General features: G+C 44.4%; 2 protein-coding genes across 4 annotated transcripts in view; one reads left to right on the top strand and one right to left on the bottom strand.

Moving 5' to 3' along the window:
* The window catches only part of RYR3 (ryanodine receptor 3), a gene marked incomplete at both ends in the record, with an annotated part of 580,399 nt that extends 569,905 nt beyond the window's left edge, over positions 1 to 10,494 (top strand). For all 3 annotated transcript variants that reach the window (XM_079701083.1, XM_079701082.1, XM_079701084.1), the window contains 6 exons: positions 4,257 to 4,391; positions 5,970 to 6,126; positions 7,740 to 7,804; positions 8,246 to 8,346; positions 9,369 to 9,420; positions 10,399 to 10,494. In XM_079701083.1, the coding sequence (XP_079557209.1) occupies positions 4,257 to 4,391; positions 5,970 to 6,126; positions 7,740 to 7,804; positions 8,246 to 8,346; positions 9,369 to 9,420; positions 10,399 to 10,494 (606 nt within the window). The remainder of the gene's footprint in view (positions 1 to 4,256; positions 4,392 to 5,969; positions 6,127 to 7,739; positions 7,805 to 8,245; positions 8,347 to 9,368; positions 9,421 to 10,398) is intronic.
* Positions 10,495 to 11,516: 1,022 nt separating this feature from the next.
* Positions 11,517 to 19,049, bottom strand: part of AVEN (apoptosis and caspase activation inhibitor) — a gene marked incomplete at its 5' end in the record, with an annotated part of 169,962 nt that continues 162,429 nt past the window's right edge. The window contains 3 exons of the mRNA XM_079699545.1: positions 11,517 to 12,012; positions 12,816 to 13,176; positions 16,022 to 16,117. Coding sequence (XP_079555671.1) covers positions 11,897 to 12,012; positions 12,816 to 13,176; positions 16,022 to 16,117 — 573 coding nt within the window. The 3' untranslated portion in view covers positions 11,517 to 11,896. The remainder of the gene's footprint in view (positions 12,013 to 12,815; positions 13,177 to 16,021; positions 16,118 to 19,049) is intronic.

The following is a 19,049-nucleotide window of genomic DNA, read 5'->3' on the forward strand; positions in this document are numbered from 1 at the left end:
GTCCTCTAATGGCTCCTCCTGTGAACAAATTCAAACTCCCTAGCATTTTATTCCTCATTAAGTGCAAATCCATGAATGAGACATGTTCCCTCACATCTCTAAATCTTTACAGGAGAAGGGAGAAAAGAAAGGAGTTAATATGTACCCAGCTTGGTACAGCCATTATGGGAGACAGTATGGCAGTTCCTCAAAAAATTAACTATAGAATTGCCATATGATCCAGCAGTTGCACTTCTGGGTATATATATCTGAAGGAGATGAAATCGGTATCTCAAAGAGATATCTATATTCCCATGTTCATAGCAGCATTATTCCCAATAGCCAAGATATGGAAACAACCTGTGTCCATCAGTGGATGAATGGATAAACAAAATTTGTTATGAACATACAGTAGAATATCATTCAGCCGTTAAAAAAAAGGAAATTCTGCCTTTTGCAACAATATAGATGAGCCTAGAGGGCATTCTGCTAAGAGAAATAAGCCAGACACAGAAAGACAAATACTGTATGGTGTCACTTATATGTGGAATCATAAAAAGGGCAAACTTCTAGAACCAGAGAGTAGAGCAGTAGTCACCAGGAGCTGGGTGTGTTGGGGGAATGGGGAGCATTGGTCAAAGAGTACAGACTTCCAGTTATTAAATAAATTAGTTCCGGGGATCTAATGTAAAGCATGGTGGTTATAGTTAAAAATGCTGTATTGTATGCTTGAAATTTGCTAAGAGAGTAGATCTTTTTTTTTTTTTTTTTTGCGGTACGCGGGCCTCTCACTGTTGTGGCCTCTCCCGTTGCGGAGCACAGGCTCCGGACGCGCAGGTTCAGCGGCCATGGCTCACAGGCCCAGCCGCTCCGTGGCATGTGGGATCTTCCCGGACCGGGGCACGAACCCCCTGCACCGGCAGGCAGACTCTCAACCACTGCGCCACCAGGGAAGCCCAAGAGTAGATCTTAAGTGTTCTCAGCAAACACACACACACACATACATATGCGGTAACTGTGTGAGGTGATGGATATGTTAATTAACTTGATTATGGTGATCATTTTATAATGTATGCATATATTAATTCATTACATTGTACACCTTAAAAAATAAAAATTCCAACCAGAAAGAAAGTCAGATTAACCTTTAATTGTTCTAAAATGAAAGGGTGCTAGATCATCAGGTATTATGATGGTTTATTTCTTCTAGGCTTCTGGTAGTGGCACCGGTTTCTCAGTTGACACTAAAAAGAATGGAGGAAAGTTAGAGATAGAAATTTGCTGCCACATACAAGAAGCTAAAGTTTGGGGAGGTAATAACAGAACCTGTGATATAGATGTTTGCTGAGAGAGTGGCAAATACTTCCTTATAGGTTCCTGGGAGAAAGGGCATTGTGTATTATTTTTCCATGTATGTCTTGGGAAGTTTTATCCTATAAATGTGGTGTTTCCCAAAACGGGATTTATGGAATGCCAGTTCTACAATTTGTTCTTTTAGAATTCTTTTCTTCCCCTTTACTCAGATAGAGAAAGTTCAAATTTTATCGATTTGGTTTAATGGCATTATACAAAACTGTACCTTAAATGAAAAGTTTAAACAATGAATTTCGTTTAATTAAAAAACAATTTTTATTATAGTTGATTTACAATGTTGTGTTAGTTTCAGGTGTACAGAAAATTGAATCAGTTATACATATACATATATCCACTCTTTTTTTAGATTCTTTTCCCATATAGGCCATTAGAGAGTATTAAGTAGAGTTCCCTGTGCCATACAGTAGGTTCTTATTAGTTATCTGTTTTATATATAGGAGTGTGTATATGTCAATCCCAATATCCCAATTTATCCCTCACCCCCTTATCCCCTGGTAAGCATAAGTTTGTTTTCTACATCTGTGACTCTACTTCTGTTTTGTAAATAAGTTCATTTGTCCCCATTTTTTTTAGATTCCACATACAAGCGATATCATATGACATTCGTCTTTCTGTGTCTGACTTACTTCACTTAGTATGACAGTCTCTAGGTCCATCCATGTTGCTGCAAATGGCATTATTGTTCTTTTTTATGGCCGAGTAATATTCTATTGTATATATATGTACCACATCTTCTTTATCCATTCCTCTGTTGATGGACATTTAGGCTGCTTCCATGTCCTTGCTATTGTAAATAGTGCTGCATATTGGGGTGCATGTATCTTTTTGAATTATGGTTTTCTCAGGGTATATGCCCAGTAGTGGGATTGCTGCATCATATGGTAATTCTATTTGTAGTTTTTTAAGGAACCTCCATACTGTTCTCCATAGTGGCTCTATCAATTTACATTCCCACCAACAGTGTAGGAGGGTTCCCTTTTCTCCACGCTCTCTCCAGCATTTATTAAACAATGAATGTCTTATATGGGCTTGCCGACTAAACTCTGGCAAGATTGTTAAAAAAAAAAATGTGCCCAGTTTGTGCCATGTGCTGGGTATTGCAATAGGCTCACAACCACCCTGTAAGGTAAGTGTTACACTCACTTGAGAGAGAAGAGCACTGAGGCTCAGAGAGGCTAAGTATTTCACCCAAGAGCACACAGCTGCTAAGTGGCAGAACTTAGATTCAAGCCCATTTGTTCCTTGGTGCAAAGCCCACATTCTTTCTCTTTTTCTAAACTGGCTGCTTTCCGTGAGGTCTGCTATCCAAGGTTCAAATCACTAAATTCATTGTTCAAGAAGCTGCTGAATATGTCTGTTCTGGTACTTATCATGCCCACTCCCTTTTGTGTAGCAGCTTGAGGGCAAAGAAAGATTTTATGATGTTGATCTTCACAGCTCCAGCCCAGCACCTAGTCCCTGGTATAGGCCTGATGAGCAGGTTCTGTGTAGTCCTCATTTATTGTGCCTCCGAAAGCCAAGAAACAAACAGGCTGTATGACCCTGGCAAAGGTCCAAGGCAGGTTTCTTCATTATGAAAAATGTCACTTTGCTCAACCATCATAATTCTTATAGTAGCTTCAAAGCTGTGACAATTATCCAGTTCATGGTTAGTTATGAAATATTGTGATGTAGGGATACCCATGAGCCCAAGGAATCTGTAGGGTTTTTTTTTAATTTTTAAAAAATTTTATTGAAGTATAGTTGATTTACAATGTTGTGTTGATTTCTTCTGTACTGAAAAGTGACTCAGTTACACATATATGTATATATATATATATATTTTAAAATTTTATTGAAGTATAGCTGATTTACAGTGTTATATTAATTTCTTGTAGTTTCTTTAGAAGCAGCATTAGAACTTATGGTTACCAAAGGGAGGTAGGGAGGGATAAATTAGGAGTTTGGGATTAACATATACACACTACTATATATAAAATAGGTAAACGACAAGGACCTACTGTATATAACACAGGGAATTAGACTCAATATTTTGTAACAACCTAAATGGGAAAAGAATTTGAAAAAGAATAGATACATGTATATGTATAACTGAATCACTATGCTGTACACCTGAAACTAACACAATATTGTAAATCAACTCTACTTCGATTAAATAAATAAGCAAATAAATAAAAGCAGCGTTAGAGTGAAAGCGACATCTTGAAGCCTTGGGTCACTGCTATCTCTGTGAAAAAACAAAGTAACCATCTTCAGAGCACCATCACTATTCTCATCCTTAAATCCCTGTGTAGTTTATATGCGCCCCGTGCAGTACCCCAGCTGTTAGTCTGCCCGGGCTGCCATAACAAAATACTGAACACTGGGGGCTTAGACAACAGACATTGATTTCCTCTCAGTTCTGGAGGCTGGAAGTCCAAGATCAAGGTGTGGGTAGCTTGGCGTGCAGCTGGCTGCCTCTTGCTGCTTTTTCACTTGATTATCCTTCGATGCATACGGCTACCTGGTATCTCTCGTTCTGAGTCCTAACCTCCTCCTCTTGTCAGAACACCAGTCAGATTGAAGCAGGGCCCACCCTCACGGCCTCATTTTAATTAAATCACCTCTTTAAAGGCCCTATCTCCAAGTGCAGTCACCTTCAGAGGTACTGGGGGTTAGGGCTTCAATATGTGAATTCCGGGGGAACACAGTTTGTTCCATAACAGTCCATCATTACTCTTTTCTCCCAGTAAGCCTGTTTCTCTCTGTGATCTTGCTTTCCTTCGGCACCTGCTGTATGACAGCCTTCGTTCCAGACCCCTCATCTTTCCCCTTTCCTCTGTTTTCTTGGAGTCTCCCACCAACCTTTCAAGGTGGAGAAGACCCACCTCCTCTTCCCTCTCTCTCTCTCTTTCCGCTCCCAGTTGGTCCTGACTGTCGGTCTCCTGGCCGTGGTGGTTTACCTCTATACCGTGGTGGCGTTCAACTTCTTCCGCAAGTTCTACAACAAAAGTGAAGACGACGATGAGCCCGACATGAAGTGTGATGACATGATGACGGTGAGAATTCCCTGTAGGGCCACCTGGTCACCTGGCGTGGCTGGGACAGAAGGGCTGTGGGCAGAGTGGTAGAGTGGAGACAGAGCAGGACAGAGATGAGAGTAGAACACTGATGTCTCATCCGAGAGGGAGGCAGGTCCTGGAAAGACAGAAGTGATGGAATAGACCACTTGTCGGGGCCCAGGTGGAAAGAGAAGCACACAGCTAAGCGGATCACCATCCATCCACATCTGTGTGTGGCCAAGACGTGAGTTACCTGTGTCTGTATCTCATGGAAGTCAAACTCTGATTCTTTGCCTCTGAGAGCTAGGAGCAAAGTCCCATGAATCTGATGCTCCGTTTATTTCAGCAAGCTAGTGGGGCTTGTTTCAGAACAGCCATGTCGTCTGAAAAATGTCACAGCAGCAGGATTGGGTCAGGGCGGGGCTGGGGCTCCGGCCAGGTCAGCCCCTGCGGGCATAGAAGGGCACAGCGCAGGGTGAGCCAGCATAGCTGCAGTAGCACCTCTAGACGTTTATCATGACCAGATTTCAGGAAAAGAATGTGTGTATCAGAGACAGGTGACAGTACACTGCCCCCCTGCCCCCACCTGTGATCGTTTCTCCAGAAAATAGATAAGGCTTTTTGGTTAAAAACTCTCCGTGTGCCTTCCTGGGGCAAGCAGCCCATGAGACAGCAACACTACAGGCAGAAGAGCAACCGTACGACCAGCGTGGGCTCTGTGCTGCCGCTGGCTTTTGATTTACCAGCCGTAAGACTGCCTCCACACTCCCATCCCGAAGCCATCACAGCCAGTCAGGAGGAGAGACAGAGGGCAGCCTGCTCTGTGAGCCCTGGCCCAGGAGCCTACCTGGAGTACACGGGCACTTGGGAGGAGATTCTGCGGGGAGCCCTGCCCTCCTGGGTGCGCGGAGGATGCCAAGTAGGGGAGGCCTTTTCCCGGAGGCTGTAGCCTGGTCCCAAGTCCAGGCTGGCACTTTAAAATTAAGTGAGAGAAAACTCATATCTGGCATATGCCATCCTCATCAGGGCAGAAAGTTCTTTTAACTTATACACACCTAGAGTGAATTCTCACGTGTGTGTCAGAGTTCAAAACTGTTTTTAAGAAAAGAGCAGGGCTTCCCTGGTGGCGCAGTGGTTGAGAGTCCGCCTGCCGATGCAGGGGAAACGGGTTCATGCCCCGGTCTGGGAAGATCCCACATGCCGCGGAGCGGCTGGGCCCGTGAGCCATGGCTGCTGAGCCTGCACATCCAGAGCCTGTGCTCCGCAACGGGAGAGGCCACAACAGTGAGAGGCCCACATACCGCAAAAAAAAAAAAAAAAGAAAAAAAAAAAAGAAAAGAGCAAAAAACACCTTTTCAAGGCTACGTGGAACAGCAATCTTTCCATCTTTATAGACACCAAGCTAACCAGAGGGTGTGGCGGACAGAGCAAGAATGTGTTATTGTGAAGAGTACCCTTCTCCTGCCTCAGGGCTGTCATGTTTTGATCTTATTACATGAATGATCTGACCATCTCTGTAAAAACAAACAAAACTCTTTGCCTTTGACCTGAATCGCCATCATGTTTCTTCTCTAGTGTTACCTGTTCCACATGTACGTGGGAGTGAGAGCTGGAGGTGGCATTGGCGATGAAATTGAAGACCCCGCTGGGGACCCGTACGAAATGTACCGCATCGTCTTTGACATTACATTCTTCTTCTTCGTCGTTGTCATCCTGCTGGCCATCATCCAAGGTATGCTTGCCAGTTATGTCGTCTGCATGGGGCTCAGTCAATCTGATTCTCTTTGCCTTTCTGCACCTGACTTAATTGTTTTCTGTAAAGAGGTTTACGCATTCGCTTACCTGTTCATTCAACAGACATCTCTTGAACGTCTACTACATATAAAGGCAAACATACACCCAGGCACTGATGCAGGAAACTTGCGCTCCTTACAGAGGACTCCCCTAGCCCACTCCTTCATGACCCACTCTGAATTGATCATTTCTGTCTCGTTCTGCTTCCTAAATATCCCCCTTGGCTAGTGTTGCCCCACATCCTCATGATTCCTGCCCTGATCATTTTCCTGCCAGGCAGTGGGGTGGGAAGGAGCAGAAAGAGGATCTGTGAGAGTGTGACATGTTTTTTCCTTCCTTGCGGGGAGAGGTACTGGTATTTTGGTTAGTAGCTTGTCAGGAATTAGAGAAAGAGGGTGATGAATTTAGTTTGAGTCATGCCGAGTTGAGGTACCTATGAGACATCGTGCAGGCGTTGAGGGCTAATAAGCAGTTAACTGTAATGGGTCTTTCAAGAGACAAGTCAGGAATGGAATAGGATAGAAATATTACATTCAATAAGGACACACAAGTCAAATATTAATGAATACAAAAATAAAAGAAATGGGGTCCATTGGTGGTGGTGATGGTCAAAGATACAAGTGTAGAGATTTCCCAGAAGGAAAAGCAAAGAAACTGAGGAGGAGCCCTGACTGATACATATCAGTGCCTCAGGGCCTAGAAGAGGAAGAGCCAATAAGGAAGACAGGGAACAGCCAAGCAAAATAGTAGGACAAGGAAGGAAGGACAAGAAGAAAGAGAGTCCAGGAGGAGTGAATAGTTAGCGTCAAATACTGCCGAGAGGCGTTGTAAGAGGAACCATGAGAAATGTTAGCCAGGACTCAGCATTTGAAAACACAGGTGTTTTTCCTAATTTTGATTTAATTGTATCATTCAGCTTTATAATTCATTTTTTAAACATCTTTATTGGAGTATAATTGCTTTACAATGGTGTGTTAGCTTCTGCTTTATAACAAAGTGACTCAGCTATACGTATACATATACCCCCATATCTCTTCCCTCTTGCATCTCCCTCCCTCCCACCCTCCCTATCCCACCCCTCTAGGTGGTCACAAAGCACCGAGCTGATCTCCCTGTGCTATGCGGCTGCTTCCCACTAGCTATCTGTTTCACATTTGGTAGTGTGTATATGTCCATGCCACTCTCTCACTTCGTCCCAGCTTACCCTGCCCCCTCCCCGTATCCTCAAGTCCATTCTCTAGTAGGTCTGTGTCTTTATTCCTGTCTTACCCCTAGGCTCTTCATGACATTTTTTTTCTTAAATACCATATATATGTGTTAGCATATGGTATTTGTCTTTCTCTTTCTGACTTACTTCACTCTGTATGACAGACTCTAGGTCCATCCACCTCACTACAAATAACTCAATTTCGTTTCTTTTTATGGCTGAGTAATATTCCACATTTTTTTTAACAAAACATAATGGCCTCTGCCATTCCGTCTATCATTTCTCTGCCCTGACTAAACAGATTATTTGAAGTGATTTGTTTGTCTTTGTATTTAAAATTCCAGGTCTTATTATTGATGCTTTTGGGGAGCTGAGAGACCAGCAGGAACAAGTACGGGAGGATATGGAGGTACCGTTCTACTAATCCCAACTTGATTTCCATTATCTCACAGCACATGGACTTTTTAAACAGTAGGTTCTACTCTTATTTAGGGCCAGCCCTAGGCAAAATTACCAACCATGATTGTTTTCCAAGCCTGTCCTCTTCTCTGGGCCCATCTACCAGCTCTGGGCATTTCTTCTGCTCCACCCTCTGTGCTCTGTACCCTACCACCACCACCCCCCACCACCTGCTGCCTCCGCCACGCCCCAGGCTTAGGAAGGAGCAAGTACCCTCCACTAGGTAGAAGCTAGGTATGTGACACTCTGGAGAAGACGACTAACAGCCTAAAGCATGAAAGAGAGAAATATTTTACAGTGTCTCTTAATTCAAGCAGAGATCCTCACCCGTTTGCTGCCTGCCTGTAATGTCACGCCTACTCATGCCTTTTCTCCCTGTTATTCTTCTTAGACTAAATGTTTCATCTGTGGGATCGGCAATGACTACTTTGACACGACCCCTCATGGTTTTGAAACACACACCTTACAGGAGCACAACTTAGCCAACTACTTGTGAGTATCCTTGGTCAGCAAAGGTGATGGGGCAGGAACAGTGAGTAAAATACAGTTACGTTATGTAGTTCACGCTCTGCCAATGCCTTTCCCTCCTTGGTCTCCGGAAAGTGGAGGCAGTTAGGAAAGAACTTGCAGGAGTCCCCATGAGCCCGTGTCTTTGTCCACATGCCCTGCCCCTCCCCTGTTCTGATTGATAGATGTGCACTGCAGACTGTTTCTGCTCCGAGCAAATGTCAGCCCCTCAACCTGGAATTAGATCCCATCCCTTCTCAATCAAGGTCATATTAACTCCAGCAAGTTTCCCCTCTGCTGAATTTTTCCTATCACTGTATAATATTTTTTAATCCTAACCAAAGAAAAAAGGCTGTGACCCCACTTTTCCTTCCAGCTGTTGACCTGCTTCTTCCTTCCCTTCCAGCAAAACTGGAAAAGTGGGCATGTTCAGGGTCTCCAATCTCTCTCGTCCCCGCCTCCAGTCAGGCCTTCCTCCCCACCAATTCATATTTGCTCTTGTCAAGGCAGCCAGTCACCTGCATGCTGCTGAATTCCAGGGCAACTGAGTGAGAGTAAATATTTTTACTTTTCCATAACATATCTGAGACACACAAAATTTCAATTCTATATTCTTATAAGATGATAAACTGGCCTACTAAGAATTATATGGTAAGAGTTTTGGTTACCATTTATTGTTTACCTTAGGATTTTCTAAAAAAACAATAAAACGGTAGCCAAAATTCTTCCTCACAAGTGACCTTAGCTCAAGGTTTGATGACAGTAAAAAGGACCTCTCCTCACAAAAAGGCTAATTTTGAGATAAATGTATATTATTATTAGAAGATGATGGTGTATGTTGTCATGCCACGTTTCCCCTATTCTGAAAGGTATAGGAGTCAGCATGATGCTGAACAATGTATTTAATCTTCTCTCCAGCTCACCTGAGTAAATGAACTTTGATTTTCTAACCAAAGAATCTAATATTGTCTTTTTCTCAGTTGTTAAACCTCTTTTCCTCGTTCCAGGTTCTTCCTGATGTATTTGATTAATAAAGATGAAACAGAGCACACAGGTCAGGTGAGAAATACCTTAATTGAGATAAAGCTTCCCCTTTCTACGTCAAGTCTCAGGAGAGCACAGGATATCTGAAATAGAGAGGTGACCCCATTTGTCTCTTCTGTGCGTTTTCCCACTGCTTCCTGCATTGTTCCACCATGTCTTTGTGACTTAAGAAGCCAAAATTCTAAGGCAACTCCCACCTATTCCAAAAGGCCCCCTTGGTTATCCTTCCCAGCAAACACTGACATTTTCTAAATCCTTATAGTTGCTGCTTCAGGGCAGAATAGCTGGAGGTGGGGAGAACGTTACAGAGAAGAAGACAATGCAAAGCTGAGTGGGTGGCTCCAACAAAGAGCAGGAGTGTCAGAGTAAAATGGTGCGAGAGACAGCCTAAGAAAGATAACGACCTCCTGCGTGGGTGACACAGGGATGCGGAGGTGTGGGTGTGACAGTGTGCGTGAAAGTATGTGTCAGAGGGATTCTGTGACTAAGTACGAAAAAGAAGTGTAAAGACAGAGAATAGGGGAGGAAAAGCTAGCTTACCAAATATGCAAACATCATTGGATTCGTAGGAAAACTCCACGGCTCAGACCCTTAGAGGCAGTTGGTACCCAGATCTGGCCTTGGCTCTCTGGGCACCTGCCTAAGCAGGCACTCAGTGCTTCCTCATCATATATTCTGCTTTCTACCAGTTACAAATGGCATGGAGTCAACCCACTGCTAAATCTTTAAGTATTTTTAGTGGCGATCATCAAGTTGGTTTCACTGTGGGGTTTTTGTTTGTTTTGGTGGTGGGGGGGTGGTCAGAAGAAGGGAGAAATGACTTCTTGCTCCCCAAACAGCCTGAGCTGGCAACAGTGCAAGAAAGAATGTACCAGTTGGGCCTCATATTTATCCACAACAGTATTCCCAAAGGGAGACATATAGAGGGAAAATAAATTGGGTTCCAGCTTACTGTGGTTTATAAAGAAGTCTCCTTTGTTCCCGTTATTTCAGGAATCTTATGTCTGGAAGATGTACCAAGAAAGGTGTTGGGATTTCTTCCCTGCTGGTGACTGCTTCCGGAAACAGTACGAAGATCAGCTTGGATAAATGGGAATGAAAGAAGCCTCCACCCTTCTGGACGGTCAATAAAATCCTTCTCTTAACAGTTCTGCAACACATTTGAAAAGTGACATTTCCTAAATGCCTCCCTTACAAGGAAGTGTTTGTTACACATCTGTGATATTCTGGAATTGATTTGGCTTTTTGTATCTAATGGACGTACACTGTGCGAGATAACCTGTCAAAAATGTTAAAAGAAAAGAGTATGGCACAGCTTCAAGGAAGCTCTAGTTGAAAGCCTTCAAGTTTCTCAGTTCTAACTAGTTCGTTGGGATGGCACCACTGAGGGAAGGGGCTGGAGAAGTAGGAAGTTTTGGATGCATAATACCTGGAATTTTAAACACTTGAATTCCACATGACGGTACTCCACTAGTGACTCATGGTCTGAGCTACAAAAAAAATCATTTTAAAACTGCAGTCTAATTTTTCCCATGGTACTTGCTAGTGAATGTATCCAGAATCAGCTTGAAAAGCTTTAAGCAGTTAAAGAAGTAGAAAAAAACAAACAAAAAAACAAACCGCCACTTTGTCGACACTGAAATATCAAGTAAGTGCCTTACAAAACCTCTTTAGATATAGCTATGCAAGTTTTTTACGTTTATGTTCGAGATGGACAGTTCCATTAATTAGTTGTGTTGATCTTCTGTCTTACTTTATGAAACTGCACTCAAAGGTTATTCATATGATTTTTTTTTTCAGTAACAGCTTGTCAACTGCTGTTATTAGAGAAAAAAAGTACTGTACTGAAATTCAGAAAAAAATCTTATGCCAAACTGAGTAACGCTTTATGGTCTCCCTTGTAATAGTGGAGCTGCTCTGTTTAGGTGAATCTCCTTAAATAAAATGAAGTGCCCACTGCAATAAAGTCATAATCACCAATTCATGGTTTGGCCTCTTGTAACGCATCCTTTCTGGATGATTTACAACCACCCTGTGATGCTGGGAAAAGGGACAGGAGACTAACAAACAGCCCACAGCTCCCCACACAAGAAAGAAAGGAAGAAAAAAAATCCACAGACCAGCGTTTGTTTATTTTGGCCAAATGCATGCCTGGTTGCTTAGCTCTCTTCATCAGCAGCACCTGCTATGCTGTAAAAATTGAGAGGAAGAAACTGGACACAAGGGCCATAACATCTGCCCTTAAGAAATCTATTCAATTACTAAGCCAGAGAACAAATGCAGCGAGCCTCTTACTGTCTCATTTCGGATTTGTTGAACATGGGGGAGGTAGGCGTCTACTGCTAAGCGTGGTGGCCACACGGGCTCGGGCTGTGCTTGTAAACCAGCTGTTCTGGAAGGACAGCCTTGGGCCTGCCTTCCCTTACAAGGCAACCGAAATTGGCTTCAGGCATTTTCTTTCTCTCTCTCTTTTTTTTTCCTTTCATCGTGTTTAGGAAATCATGCTGTCCAACCAATCTTCAAGCTCTTCCTCAGTAACATTTCTGGATATACTTGGTTGCTCAGATGCCACGTTCTTTCCTTCCAACGCAGACGGTTTTGCAGGATCTAAAAAAATAAAAGAAACGTTAACAACTTCACGTTAGTGCAAGAATCGAGGGTTAATGCTTCCCTGGGGTTTGATCCATGCTGGAAATCAGCCAAATTATTACTTTGCTCACGATAAGGGGAAACGTTCTATTCTCTTCCTACTCCCTAAGAAGATCCAATAATACCTAAACAAATTCATAAATGGAGTAGAGATTTGCTCTTCTATTTATTTGGATGCTGAATTTCACAGTTCACTCATTTTTTTTTTTTTTAAGACTAACAGCTTAGTTTCCTGGAAACTAAAGCCATTAAAGGGTCCTGAATGCAGTGTATGGACGGGGCAGTCACTAGGCCTCTCCCTGTCAGATGGCCCACCATCTAAGAGAACATGCACAAATGAGGAAGTCTTCTTTTGTTAAAACAACAACAACAACAACCAAGATCGAAATAGTAAGCAAGAAAGCACAAAGAACTGGTCAATAGGCCTGTTCAGACAGTCGATTAAAAGGTCTGCTGCTGCACAGCTGAGGCCACGAGTATCGAAATGCCTTTTACAGCACGAGTTCAATTTGCAGCCCCGGGTTTAAGATTGCAATCAGGCAGGTAGCAGCTTTGGAACAAATATCGAGTGAGAGCAACGTTGTCAGAAAGGTCAGCTCAGGGGGAAGCAGAGATGTGAGCACAGAAATAGATGTCAGTGGACAAGGCCAGATCGATGTCAGACACTGATGAAGATGTGTAGGGATGTGACAGAGGTGAGGCTATTCTCAGAAAAACACCAGAATCGAGAAGATGGATGGGGAATAAAATGAAAACCATACCTGTTTCTTCTTGGGCCACCTCCTCATCTTTCTCAGATTCCAGGTCCTGAGCTGTCTGGTCTGCTAAGATGTCACCTCCCTCTTTTACAGACGCATCTAAATTAAGCAGCAGATCTAGTTCTTCTTCCAAATCGTCTGCTGCCAACTGCGGTGGGGAAGCGGGGTTCTGAGAACCCTTGGAAGGGCCCGGTCCTAGGCTGTCTTTACCCAGGTACATGGGGCAGCCAGCGGCAGCAGATTTCAGCTCAGAGATGGACCCCTTTCCTCCAGGCCCCAAGGGCCCCTTTAACTGCATCCCTAGTCCCTTGCCATCATTATTTCTCTTTGGTTTCACCTGAGGAAGCTCTAAAGGAAGGGCAGTCTGAAAGAGAAGCACAATATGTGAGTTAATGTGAGTCCTGCCGTATTTGCTTAAGCAGAAATTAAAGCAAAGGAAGCCATCAGACTTTGTGGAGTAGGAAACTCAATTCAGACAGGAAGGTCACAAAGGGTCTCCATCCAGGTCCTGCCAGCACCTCTCTTACTGCTGCGGGGGTAAGTGTGGGAGACCTCCCTACCGTGCCCACCTCAGCCATGTGCCAACCTGCTCAGAGCCGAAATCAAAAGGACTGTGCATTCCTGTCACCAGCCTGAGAATGGACAGTCCTGTAGGTCTATGTGAATGTATACTTAAGCCTGCGACGAGGCAAACATTTGTAAAAAGTCACCGAGAAGTAATTAGCAAGTCGGATCTGTTCACTGTACTAAAATGTACAAATATAGGAGATGAAGGAACAAATTCACCAAGAAGAAAAGAATGACGGTTAGTAACATTATTTGAGTAAAAATTGCCAGACAGGAAAGAAAACATTCCATTTGATTATATTTGTAAAAACGCCCCAAACAGGCAAAACTAATCTTGAGTATGAGAAGTCAGGATAGTGGTTTTAGGGAAGTATTGCCTCGGGGGGTGGGGGGAGGTTCTGGGTGGTGGCAGCGTTCTGATTCTTGATCTGGATGCTGATTCCATGGTTGTAAAGACTTACGCATGCACTTCTCTATATGTTATAATTTAATAAAGTTAAACCCTCCCCCCAGGTGACTGTAATGTAGAGGAAGGCTGAGAACCACAGTTCTGGAGGGAGGCCTGTGGTGACCAGCCTGGCATCAGTGGGTAGGTTCAGGAGGGTCAGCTGCTATTGGAGGTGCTGTCCCCTTATTTGTACACTTAAGCATCCTGAGCAGATCCAGTTTGTTAATAACTCCTTAGGGCTTTGAAGACCGCATGGCTTTACACATGAACTTAGACATTCACCCAGCATTGTCAGTGTGCAGGGTGAAGATGGGATGTGGTCCCCTATTCTAATCCTGGAATCATTCAGTTGGTCTGCACTGGCTGTCTGGCGTTGTCTTTGTTTGTCTGTTAACTCCCCAGGTGAGTCTAACGTGCAAACGCAGTTGAGAATAGCCGCTCTACCTCATGGGAGGAGTGGGTATTTGAAAGCCTGGCTAGATAGTTGGAAGTTACTATTTACAAAAGTACAATTATTTTCTATCTTTCCTCTGAGGCCTGCCTCTGACAACATCATCCTTCACTTTCAAGTGCTCACAACACTTCCCGTTTCTCTCCTCAATCCTGGGGCTCCCATCACCTTCATCTCAGTGTTTCCCTGATGGGTTCTGTTAACCACTCCTCATTGTATGGGATCAAACCAAGTATGTCAGGACTTGGACCATCTCTGGACAGCCAGAAGAAGGGGAGCGCTCACCCAGTCACTAAGACAAGCCCCAATACCCCCAAACGCTCCTAAAGAAGTCCCAGGGTGATTCCCCATCAGAGGCAAATGCTATCCTCTCTACTTCTCTGCCCCTAAGTGTCCTCCAGCCCTGAATTCTACTTGCTGCCCTAAATTTGACGTAAGTGCCACAGAGACAACTGGGTGGATACCCACTGATGCCTGCCTATGCTCAGGCTTAGCATCACATTCAACTGCAGAACACAACTGATCACTTTAGTTGCTGGGATTCTACTGACAACTAGTACTGCCCAGGGTTTCAATTTTTAACAAAATCCAATCTAGCCACAATTAAATTTCAAAGTTCCTTCTGGTATAGCCCTTGGGCCCCTCCTCTCTTAGCCGATTCAATGGCTCCTCTCTTAGCTACCTTACAACTGATATCTCCCAAATTTATATTTCCAACCCTTGATTCTGAACTATAAATTTCCATATCCAATTGACTAATATTTTCACTTTGACATCTCAGAAACACAAACCCATAATGTCCAAGCCTCACCCCTCCCGATACTACTAGCTACCACTGAGTTGCCCAGGCTGGAAAACCTAGAAAATTCTTTCCCTGCTCCCTCTCCATTTCCAGTATTTCACCAAGTCCTGTTAATTTTACTTTTGTAATACACCTCTTGGTAAAGTCCAGTTCCCTGCCATCTCTACCATCATTAGCCCGGTCCAAGCTACAGTATTACTCACCTGAACCGTGCAGTGGCCTCCTAATTTGCCTTCCCTCATCCACTCTACTTTTGCATGGGTGTGCATGTGCAGATATACCCTAAACACAGACACCCCAATACAGTCCTCTCTCCATTCTGCAGCCAGAATGTTCTTTGTTACTGTTATTATTATTAGCACAGTTGTTAATGCAGATCTGATTGGGTCACTCTTCTTTAAATCCCAACTCAAATGTTCTTATACTTTGGATCTCAGCTTATCTGTCACTTCTTCAGGAAAGCCATTCCTAATCACACCAAAGTCCATCAGGTTCACTATTACATATTCTCACAGCATACTGTGCTTCCCCTTCACAGGACTTACAATTTGATAACTTGATTAATACGCATCTTTCCCAATAGATTAAGCTCCATGAGGGCAGGAACCATGCCTGTCTGTTCACCACTGTAACCTTAGTGCCTAACACAGAGCCTGGCACATAAACATTTTGAGTACAAGGCAGACTGCATACTTTTACATTGCATTCAATTCTATTACATTTGATCCTTTAAAATGTTTCAAATATAAAATGAAAAAAAAAAACCTTTAGAAAGTATTTCATTGTCCCTCAAAACTTTACGAAATTCTACCTGATACAAAATGCTCAGTTTGATGAAAGGAAAAGCTGAGTCTGAAACATCCTGCAGGGGGATATTTTTCATTCTTCTTCTTCTCCTGCCCTAATTCATACCAGCCTCAGGATGCTGTCATGGTTTTTACCTGGACCAATTCAGCAGCAACATTGAGTCGGAGTGAGAGAGGCAGTTCTTGAAGGGCTCGAACCAATGACTCACAGTCCACATAAAATGCTGAATTCTATATATAAAAAAAAGATAGATTGATCAAGATGATTACATATGACCTTTCAGAAATAGCACAAGACAATAGGTAGTAACTGTAAATAAATCATCTATTACTTTTAGCTGGGAGTAATCAGATCATAAATCACACTTGATATGGTTCTAATTTCTACCATCTCTGCATTAAGATAAGCAAAACCAAAAGCACCTTCTTGAGCCACAGCTCAGGCTGCCAGAGCAGCCGCAGGGTGGTGATCACCTCACATCAAGACTGCATGGAAACCTGGAACCTGTGGATGCTCTTGGAATTACTGAAAAAAATTCAAAGCACTTAATGAAATCTAACTGGACATCTCCCCCAGATTCAGATGGCTGGCCTTCAGGAGAGCAGGGAAGAGCTGTCTCAGCCGTCAGATGGGGAGGACAGTCACAGCCAAAGAAGCCCATGAGGTATACGCTTCTCTCTCTTCCAACCAGAAAGCAGAGGATGGAAACTTACCCTCCAGCTGGCAGCACTTTGTGTGAGGCCAACACGAAAAGTCCCTTGAACTCCCTTCCCAGGCATAGACGCAAAATCCCATCCAGGCAATGCCCTCACAAACTGACCATATCTGAGAAAACGTTCCAGGTTATCGCATGACCCCTAACAGCTGTTTCTAGGTGCCCTGGCCACCCAAGAGAAGGAAAAACTGAAAGGTGGCTGCCACATTAGAGGCAGACACCACGGACCACCTTGTCTACCAAGGACTATCACAGACCCAGGTAGAACCATGACTTATGCTGCCATCACTGATTTCAAGTTAGAGAAGAACACCCAGGGGTCATGGAGTCTAATCTCTATTCCACTGTAAGGATGTCTTGGGTAGATGGGTTTGTAACGACTGGAGGTGGGGAGTCATTCCTGGTGCTCTCAGTAGAGCGCCAGCACTAAATCCAGACCCACTCAAACCCCTGAGCCTTGCAACAGCAGTACACAGGGATCAAAAGAAGCAATATAGCTTTTCAACTGCCCTTCTGAAAGTTTCCGGAGATGGCTAGCTCTAAGGTAAGCAAGGTTGGCAGCAGCAGATGTGGCCCCTCACCCTGGAAGAAAAGGAACTTACATCTAAAAACATAGAGTATTTAGGGAGCAGGATGGAGGATAACAAAGCAGGAGAGTGGGAAATGCACTACATGTGCAGCCCTTGCCTCAGTCCTGCCCTCAGCACGTCAAGTGCTTGATCAAGACCAGCATGGCCAGTCTTTGTTTCGAAGTTTGGAGAAGACCTCTCAAACCACTAGAAAAGTGTGATCCTGAATGCTTAACCCACAAGTAAGTCACCACATTACAAACTGGAAATCTCACCCTTCCCACTGCCAAGGTGTCTGCAAAGACACCCAGGTAGACCCCCTGCTTTCAGCCTATAAAAGAGCAGAACTTTCCGTCCACGATGCCTGCCAACCATTCACCTGATGCTGTCTCAGCTCTCTAGAGAAGGCCCGCTGAGACGTGCTGGGGTCCAGCTAGAAGTGCCCAAACTTCCTCCTCCCTTTTGCATCATGTGTGACATGGCTACAAGGTATATCGTTAACAATGAAAAGTCTGTGAGATCCAGGGAATGGCCAGGCTGTGCTTATGTACCGAGTCCCAAGTGATGGACCTTCAGCTGCTGGAGTGTCTCCGTTCCCCACGTCTCCAATTCCCACCCACCATCCAAGGCCCAGGTGACAGGGCACCGCCTCCATAAGGACCTCAAGACACTTCAGCCCAGCACAGTGATTTCTCCTCATCTCCCTGCAGCAGTCCTAGAGCCTAGAACCTACCATCAAACAGCACCGCGTAAGAAGACTTCCCCTTTTTTGTCACCAGTTTGTCCCCTAAAGGGCTAAAGCTGAAGGCCTTAGATATAAAGGGAGCTGAAGTGAATTGCTTGTAATAGTAAAGTGTGAATTTGAAAATAGATTTAATTAGAATAACCACCATGAATTAGCTTTTTTGCTCCATGTTGTAAATAACTGGTGGGTCATCTCTGCCTGGAGAGCCCCATCCCCACATCCACCTGGCCACCCCTGACAGTCACTCACAGTTGGAGCACGCAGCCTGGCCACCCCAGCGCCTCCTCTCCTGCAGACTCAGAGGCTGGGGGTAGGAGGCCAGCCTTGACTGTTAGAACAAAGTCCCTCCAACCCCACTTCTGTGCACACAGACTCGGTGGTGAGAATCTATTCCTGAAGGTTCCTCCCTGTCCAGGAAGCCAATCAGACTCCAAGTCTCAGTGTCTGTGTAAAGGTACACCATTTGGTGAGGAACAAACCTACTAGAAACTCCACTTACAGCCTCTGATCAGACCATTGCACCTTCCTCAAGAGCTACAGTGCTCACTGTCCACATTCACTTGGGTACTCAGGGACCACGGGGATACTTTACAGTGGAAGTGCCCAGATCAAGCGATACTTTAGAGAAAGCTGGGGCGCTTTCCATGTACAGAGTGTCAGGCCTCATTCAGAACTGCGCTCTCAGGGGTGGGCCTGAGTGTCTGTTCCCTTAAGAGCCACGCACTCAGGAACCACGGCATGCCACCCAGTGCTCAGTGGTTGCTTGAGGAGGCTCTACTGACTAAACAAGTCACTAGTCAACACAACTGAAAAATGGAATGAAAAAAAAGCTTCAGATGATTTTCAAAAAATAATGGACCTATTTTTTTCACCCTCAGTTCTCCTCCCACCCATTCCCTCCTCACATGTCCCCACACTGTCCAAAGGACAGGTCTGAAAATGCCACTCATGGATTGAAGGGACCAACTCCCCTGCGGTAATGGGGCCAACACGGCTGAAGCAGGGACCCTGACTGCCAGGCCACCTTCCCCTCACCCTGCATGTGAGCCACAGAGACATGAAGGCAAGTCACAGGGACAGCACTGGGCCCTCTCCCATCAGGGTGCCCTTTGGGGCCTCCGCCAGGACCCACT

This window comes from Hyperoodon ampullatus (assembly GCF_949752795.1).
Source record: "Hyperoodon ampullatus genome assembly, chromosome: 3".
In the NCBI taxonomy this organism is placed as follows: domain Eukaryota; kingdom Metazoa; phylum Chordata; class Mammalia; order Artiodactyla; family Ziphiidae; genus Hyperoodon; species Hyperoodon ampullatus.